The sequence below is a fragment of the Marmota monax genome, unplaced genomic scaffold (genome assembly GCF_021218885.2).
Source record: "Marmota monax isolate L192 unplaced genomic scaffold, Marmota_monax_Labrador192_F-V1.1 WCK01_AAM20220418_F8-fsc00360, whole genome shotgun sequence".
Taxonomy (NCBI): domain Eukaryota; kingdom Metazoa; phylum Chordata; class Mammalia; order Rodentia; family Sciuridae; genus Marmota; species Marmota monax.
The window spans coordinates 638,228-647,082 of record NW_026694905.1 but is presented as its reverse complement, the minus strand read 5'-3'; the positions used below and the strand labels follow the sequence as shown (position 1 = coordinate 647,082).

The 8,855-nt window shown below is 37.3% G+C and overlaps 1 protein-coding gene across 3 annotated transcripts in view; it reads right to left on the bottom strand.

Annotated features, from left to right (window-relative positions):
- Positions 1-1,330: 1,330 nt before the first annotated feature.
- The window catches only part of Spin1 (spindlin 1), a 67,687-nt gene continuing 60,162 nt past the window's right edge, over positions 1,331-8,855 (bottom strand). For all 3 annotated transcript variants that reach the window (XM_046427011.2, XM_046427015.2, XM_046427012.2), the window contains one exon: positions 1,331-4,934. In XM_046427011.2, the coding sequence (XP_046282967.1) occupies positions 4,735-4,934 (200 nt within the window). In that variant the 3' untranslated portion in view covers positions 1,331-4,734. The remainder of the gene's footprint in view (positions 4,935-8,855) is intronic.

The following is an 8,855-nucleotide window of genomic DNA, read 5'->3' as shown; positions in this document are numbered from 1 at the left end:
AAATAGGGTTACAAAACATTTTTCATGGTGATTACATGATGGATTATTCAAATCATTCCAATGAACTTTTTTAAGTTAACTTTTTTAACACACAAAAATCCCACTGAACTAATTTAACTATTAGGCATCCACAGAGCCATTCACGGCATAAAGCCAAGAGGGGTGGAGTTCCCGCTGCCCCTGTAATCCCGGACAGTAGCCTCCAGTCCCCTCCCAATCCTCACCTATAAGGCAGGAGGAGAGTGGTATCCTCTATGCTGAAATGCTAGAAACTAACAATGAAATGTGCAGCACATGCTTAGTAAGGTACTTATTAAGCATTTACTAATGCTTTATCAATGTCAAATTCTTTTATCATCACTGAGCTTTACCACACCAGAAATTTCAAAAAGGAGGGTCCATCGCTCCAACTGTCCCATATATACCAGTCATCAAATTTCACCCTTCAGACTAAGCTTTGTTACTTTATTAGGAAACACTAAGCTGTGCCTTCAATAGACACCAGACAATGACTAATGTGCCCTCAGCAAGGAAGGCCAGGGAATCTAGACTGAGGTGAGCACCTGTGCACCCCAACCTCCCTGTATCCTTCACTCCTCAAGCCAGGTGGACTCTGCCCTCCACCTGATTCAGAGGCTCCTGTGGTCTTGGGTGAGAACTGTCATACCAATACAAGCCTAGAATCCAAGGGCCCTGAAACTCAGGTTCACATCTATCCCTCATCAAGTACAGATCATTCTCCTAAAAGCAGGGAAAAGGTGACCTCCCTAACCTGGCCTTCAGCATTAAGTCCTTTGGCCAGACAAAGATTCAAAAAAAAAAAAAGAATCTAAATAAAGTGCATATCATAAACTCTGTATTCAACCTACTGAATAAAACTAGCAAGATAAAATACGAACACACATAGGTGTTAACATCACCTTCATTTCTTGATCCTTAGCACGGTGGACTGACTTTTCACTGTAGAGTCTCACATGGATTTTTAATTATAAATAAAGATATATCTAAATATGAATAAAGGCATATTCAAATAAAGAATAGATATGATGTATAAAATACACATTACTTAATTCTACTTAAAATTGTTTAAAATTATGATAAACCAAAAATTTATTATTGATAAATCCTAAACTATTGTTAAATTAAGATTCCTGCAATATTGATTACTGCCCCCAGGCTTTCAAGTATTATTGAATGTTATCAAACAAAACTTCTGTTTCTTTGTTTCTATTCATATCTGACATTTACACATGTTAAAAAAGGTTATTTGGCTTAAAAATATTTCTTAGTAGCAGGTTTAACACATCACATTTTGCTCATGAGCACAAAATTTACAGTCAGAAGTTGCACATAAAGGGTTTATTTTAAATGTTTTAAGGATAGGATAGAGTTACATCATAATTATAAAAATTACTTACAGAATTAACAGATTTATATTGTGTATACTTCTAAATGCAGAGAACAGGGAACTGTCTACACATTGTATAAAATAAAATTAAAATTAAAAATGAATTCAAGCTCGAATGATGAGGTCATTTACCTAGTTTTAAAATGTGAACACGAAGACCTCTGAACTCTACACATTCATTCAAACTGCACTAATGGTGGAGAATACAAAGAGCGCAGCATTTCCAAGGAACCACAGTCATTTCAATCATTAAAATTAGTCATAATAATTGTTCCTGTTTTGTCTTTGGAGAACTTTCATTTTTTAAGACAATCAGTTTAAGAGTGTTTTCAGGCACTACAATTTGTGACAATCAGAACAGTCTTCAAATGGGTCTACAGTGTTCAGAGATTCAAGCCCAATGCACTTCGGGGTTTGGCACATAAAACAAGAATAGAAATGAAATCTGATTTAGAAGTAACTGTGATTTTTTTAAAGAATGCACAGTCCCTTCAAATGCTGCATGACATATACAACTGGAAAATCACCTTCTGTTGGCACTACATTTGCTTCACCAGTGCATTTTTATCCTACAACCACTAGAACAGCACAGTAAGCAAATATACAGGAAACTGAAAGAAAACAAAAAGAAAGAAAACAAAACCTAAATATCTTTAACATGCAATTTTAGTTATTACATTGAACATTCTACTTAGAATAGAGCATGCAAAAAAGGATGGTCTGCTTTTACGGTTCTCTGAAGTTTTACGTGGCAGCCTGACATCACACACGCACGCACACACGACACAATACTAGAGCAGGTAAATGAGAAAGGCCAATAAATTTTATACATAGTCATGTCTTGTGTTTTCACAAGTCCCATGAAAATTTTGGAAATTAATGTTGAATTCCTAGAACAAGGAACCAACATTCAGATACCAGAAAAATGCAAGCAATGCATGCAGATCTGAAACATGAGCCTAAGACGAAGCCCAAGGTAAGTGGGCGTGGGAGCAGAATTAGTCACAGCGTCGTTAAGTGTGGTGTAAGCCACAAAAATTAAAAAATGGGGAAAAAATGGAAAAACAACCAAAAAACATACACAGAAACAAACAAAAAACCCTTCCCCTTCCCTCAGCCCCAAAGGCAACAAATGGAACAATGATTAAAAACATTATCTTTATCATTATCATCATGTTGCATTCCTCTAGAGACTGGGAGTTCGTGGGTATATTAAAGTCGCTAAAGCAGCTTGCAGAAAATACCACAATGCAAGTCATTAGGTAATGCTAGAAGTGTTTCAATTGACCCAACCCTCAGAACACTTCAAAAGGAACTTTATTTTCCGGCCTGAAGTCACTGCACCATATTCTGCACACTGTCTGTGCGTGCTGGACACACTAGAGGACTTGTGCCACAAATGTCAGTATGGGGCTCTGGGAGCCAGGCTCAGCTTTGAGATTTACATGCAGGGGAAAAACAGCAAATCTGCAGGACGACACCTGCTCACATACGCACAGAAAGCATCTATGACTAGGGTATCACAATGCTTTGAGAAGCTTGTCCCTGGCTGCCTGTGGTGAAGTCCGGAGCACAGGGCAACTACAGCCAGGGAGAGAAGAAAACTGAGGTACTGTGTTCACATGGTGAGCAGTCATTACCATCCAGAAGCACAAGGCACAAGCCCTCATGAAGGCTAAAAAGGGCATCGAGCAAACCACGCGTTGTGAGGCTACGGAATGATTTCTAACAGCCCAACAGAGATCGTTCAGGCCCCTCAAAAACCTCTGGTGTTTGGCTGACAGCATGCACGCGTAGGTTCTGCCCAAAATGCAGGTTAAGGTTTCCACTAGAGACCGGTTTCACATACTGCCTTTACCCTGGCTGTCAAATCACCACGTTCTTTGAAAACAAAGGGAGAGTAGCCATTTGGCTGATTAACCAACCACATTTGCGATTCTATTTCAGTTTCAAACAACCTTACAGGAATAAACCACAAAAGGACTCTGTGGTGAAGGGCTGCTATCACACTCACAAGCCAAGGCAGATGACTGGGCTTTCTATGGTGACACATCACTGACATGCAAACCCCGAGGGGCCACTGAAGGGAAAGAACCCACGTTGACAGCACCCCTGGAAGTAAGAACATACACCACCATAAAAGATGTCAAGAGATCAAGCTGTTATTTGTCCAGACATTTTTTGAGGGGGAAAAAGCAGTGGAGAAGAGACAGGGGACAGAAGAAACCTTCTGATCATAATTGTATATCATCAATAATAGTAATAAAAATTAGAAAGTCCCAGAGAACTCGTTAGAAGGCAACAAGGCCATCCTTAAAACTTACACTTCTAATATAAAAGCACTGTTCTTCCAGGAATTTACCACATACTCACAAACCATTGATGTACTGTGCCTTTAAATCCATGTACTAAATTTAAGATTACTGGTGTCAAATAACAAAGCAAAATATGCCTTCCAAAACACACCTACATTATACCATGTGAACCAAGGACCTGGGCTTTGCTGAAAGTATTCATAATTAAAATGTAAACAACAGAATTTTTCACAAAGCTTAGAATTAAAGGCAGCCTTTTACCCAGATTTCTCACCAGTTTATCAAATTCTAATGTGGGTCATTAACTGTTCAAAAGTAATTCATTTTTGGACTTGTGGTTTAAAGCCTCCAGACTGAAAAGGTGCTCTGAACTTCTGACTTTCAAAACAACTTGAACATCCCTATATGCTTCCTGTGCCTCAATTTCATTTTAAATAAAGAGCAGGAATATTATAAATATGATTGACTTATGTCAAGCATTCCTGTTAAACTGGAGAAAACAGTATCACCCCCATCCCAATCCACAAGGAAAGGACTGCCAGTGGCGCGCATGTGCACGTGGACCCCTGTGTGTGCATATGCATATTATACACACAGGCACACAGATACATAGAGACAAGTAAATATCGATACACATTATCTCAAAAAAGGCAGTAACAAAAATACCAAACTATGCTTGCATTGTGGCAGTGGAATAAGACAGTGTTAGAGTGAAGGGGGAAATGGTTAGGATCTATTACAGATTTAAATGACTATGATACTAGCTTAATTTTTACCAAACTTGCCTGTAACTCCCCTCCCAACAGACTTCTTATGAGGAGTCCTCCTTACACAAAATGCTTTGTGTTCACATCAATCTGTACTATTCAGAACAAAACCAGTTCTGCTGGCAGAGATTGTGGGTTCGCAGGGACATTTAAGCTTTCATTAAACTGGAAAGCAATCAAGTCTTTATGTCTACAAATTATACATTTAATAGTTCCACAAATTTGGCAAAGTTCATGATGACATCTAGGATGTTTTCACCAAATCGTAGACATAAATATGGAAATCATCATCAAACTTGATGAAATAGACGGATGGTTTGGCTTCTACTTGATGAATGACCATGCCAGTCCTTTTCGAGCCATCTTCTTTGGCATATTCCACTTGTTTGCCTACCAGGCTGTCCACAACTTCTCCTGGTTCCCTTTCTGCTGGAGGTGAGTCATCTGTATGTGACAGAAAGAAGGGAGGAGGGAAAAAAAAAACTTAAAATCAATTTTAGATATCAATTCATGTTTATTGTAATAATTTAAAAAGTCCTAAGTATCCTGAATCCATCATCATTATCTGGACCAGCAGTCAGATAACTTTTTATTGATGGGCCTAATGGTTTCTGTCCCCACCATTTAACTCTGCAACTGCAACAGAAAAGCAGCCAAGGATGATACAGCAATGACTCAATGTGCTTCCATTAAAACATTTACAAAATGGTTTGTCAAATGACCTGTCTAGATCGAAATATAAACAACTTTAAAAACGATGACCCAAAATTGCTTTGGATCATGTTAAATTATTGCTAAAATTACTTAAAAATTCGACAGACTCTGAAATATAATTTCAAAGCAGATAATTCCTACAGAGATTAGATTATTTGAGAATATGCTACTCACTTTAAAATATCTTAAGTAATTATTAGTTTTATTGTCAACTTCAACTTCAATGCATTTTACACGATCTTCCTAACCAACTTTAAAATTAAAAAATTAAAATAGATGCTATCTGAACTCTATTCCCAGGCCAAGTATAACAGAATGTCTGAGGATAGTCCAGATATTTGTACTGTCTACCAGGACCCAAGGGAAATGCAATGGTTGTAACCTCTAGGAAAAGCAGCAAACCATCACCATCAACAACAAAAGATAAAGTGGAAAAAGAAAGGGGGTATGTGTGATACAAGGCAGTTACACTTCTAATAAACTCTGCATGGGTTCTGAATAACTCAAGGTTCCTTTCCTGACAGTAACAGATGGTCTTCAGGTATGGTGACCAGATGTCCACAAGACAGCTGTGTTGCCCTGGTATGATTAGTGCCCCACTTCATTTTCACAAGTGTCCTAGTTTGGATCGTTTAATGTATTTAATTAGCTGTAGTTTGTCTCTTTAATTACAATAAATTCTCTCACTGAATGACACTCCAAAAACTGCTACTCTGCTTTCATACACAATACAAATTAAACAACTGCAAATATTCAGTTCTCTAAAAGAGGGAAACGGAAAAGCTATCTACTGCATCATACTGGCATACTTTCACAGAACTTGAGTTTAAAAGGATTCCAAATACATAACTTCACACAAACTTCACAGGCTTACTTTATCAGTAACAGGGCCAGGATTCAAATCACAGTGATAGGACCATTTCAGAACTCCTTATATAGAGCATCGCCATGGTTTCTAATGATAAATAGACTTCCATACCATTCACAAAAAATTTAGAAATTTGGAGAAAGGAATGAGAAGGGCAAGAAGCAATCAGAAAGGTAATTGTGCACTATCTACCTTTAGGTTAAGAGCACTTGTTTTGACTGGCTGTTTCTCTGTTAAAATGTTAAAAATGAACTTCATACAGGGTGGAGAAATATTGTCATAATATTCTTTCTTTTAATTTTTTAATATTTATTTTTTAGTTTTCGGGGGACACAACATCTTTGTTTGTATGTGGTGTTGAGGATCGAACCCGGGCCACACGCATGCCAGGCGAGCGCGCTGCCGCTTGAGCCACATCCCCAGCCCTGTCATATAATATTCTAATGAAAATTTAATTTCCAATTATCCACTATTATTCCTTTATAACAAATGTAGAAGCACTTATTAAAAAATCTTAAGAAGTAGAAATTCAAGGCCAGATGAGCAGATGATTGTCAGACTGCTAACATAAGGCGTGTCTATCAGACACATCTGTCCTAGGTCAGAGATCAATGTGTTACAGTAAAGGCTAAGAAGTTTTAAAAAGAATAGGTTTGCCCCCCCCCCCAAAAAAAAATTTCATTCACAACAGTAACAAAAAAAATATTTAGGAGCAAGTTTAACAACAACAACAAAAATGCAACCCTTACACTCAGAATATTATAAAACATTATTGACAGAAATCAAATATCTCAATAGATAAAAAAGTATTGATGCTTATGAACTGGAAGGCTTATTAAGATTTGTTAACAGGGAATAAGGACATGGCTCAGTGGTAGAGTGCTCCCCTAGCACGTGTGAGGCCCTGGGTTCGATCCTCAGCACCACAAATAAATAAATAAATAAATAAAGGCATTATGTCTATCTACAATTAAAAAAAAAAAAGATCTGTTAACCGGATGGGGATATAGATCAGTTAGCAGAGTGCTTGCCTCACATGCACAAGGCCCTGGGTTCAACCTCCACCATAAATAAAAAACCAGACAGACAGACAGGTAGATAGGTAGGTGGATTTGTTAACATTGCTAAGATGGCAATACTCCACAAACTTGTCTATAGATTCGACACAAATCCTCTAAGAATATCAGCAGACTTCTTTGTAGAAACTGACAGGCAGATTTCAAAAATTGTACAAAATCGCAAGGGACCCAGAATAGACAAAGAAACCCTGGAAATGCACAAATTAAGAGCCTCATACTTCCCAATTCCATATTTTACTGCAAAGCAATGTAATCAAGACAGTGTGGGAGTTGTGTAACAGAACTGAGAGTTCAGAAATAATAAACACGGCAAACTGATTTTCAACAAGGGAAAGAGTAAAGTTTTCAAAAAATGGTGCCCAGACAACTGAATAGCACACAAAAGAATTATTGAACTTTTACCTCAAGATCATACACAAAAGTTAATTCAAAATGTAAAAAGCTTAAAAAAAAAACTCTTAGAAAAAAACACAAGAGTAGACGTTGGATTTGGCAAGAGATTCTTAAGTATGACCCCAAAAGTACAGCAACAAAAGGGAAAATAAAGATAAACTGGACACAAAAGTTAAAAACGCCTCAAAGAACACCATCAAGAAAGTGAAAAAAGACAACTAAAGAGAATGGGAGAAAGCATTTGCAAATCAGGTATTAAAAAAACTTGTATCTAGAATACTGACTTACAACCTGTAATAAAAGAAACTTGAAAATCAGCAGGGGGCCAGGAGCAGTACAGTGACTTCTGGGAAGCACAAGAGGATTCCAAGTTCAAAGCCAGCCTTAGCAACTTAGTGAGACCCTGTCTCAAAAAAGTGGGGATAAGGGCACCCAAAGGAGAACTTAATAGACTTTTCACCGAAGCAAATACCCAATGTCCAATAAGCACATGAAAAGATCCCTTTGATATCAGTAGTCATCAGTAAAATATTAATCAAAACCACAATAATATACCACCACATATTCACTAGTAGAATTGCTTGTCAGGTAAAACCAAGCATTGGTGAAGATGTGGAAAAGGTAGAACCCTCATCAACTGCTAGTGAGAATGTAAAATGCAATTCTTTGAAAATTAGCATGGCAGTTCACCATGATACATCGAGTTACCATTATAAACCAGTAATTCTACTTCTTGATACATTCTCAATGGAACTGAAAAAAATGTCCACACCTAAACTTGTATACAAATATTTATAGAAACAACATTCATAATAACCAAAAGGTGGAAACAATCCAAATGTTCATCAATGAATGAACAAACAAAAAGTGTGGTTATTATGCATACCAAAGAATCATATTTGGTCATTAAAAGAAATCAAGTAATAATACGTGCTGCAACATGATGAATCCTGAGAACGTGCTAAGTGAGAAGACACTAGTCACAAAGGACCCCACACTACATGATCCATGAACATGAAGGCACAGGAAGATCTATACAGAAAGTTAATTATTGGTTGTTTATGGCTGTGAGGTGGGGGAATAAGGGAAAAGTAGGTAAAGATACAAAGTTCCTTTTAAAGTGAAGGAAATGTTCTAGAACTGTCTGCTGTGAGGACTGGATGTCTTTATGAATACACTGATGTTCATAAAGGCTACTGTATTGTAGCTTTTTTAAATTGGTTAACTATGAGGTATAGAAATTATATCACAATAAAACTGTTTTTAAAATCAGGCTTGATAAAAGCAGGTTATAGTGTTTTCTACCTTCCC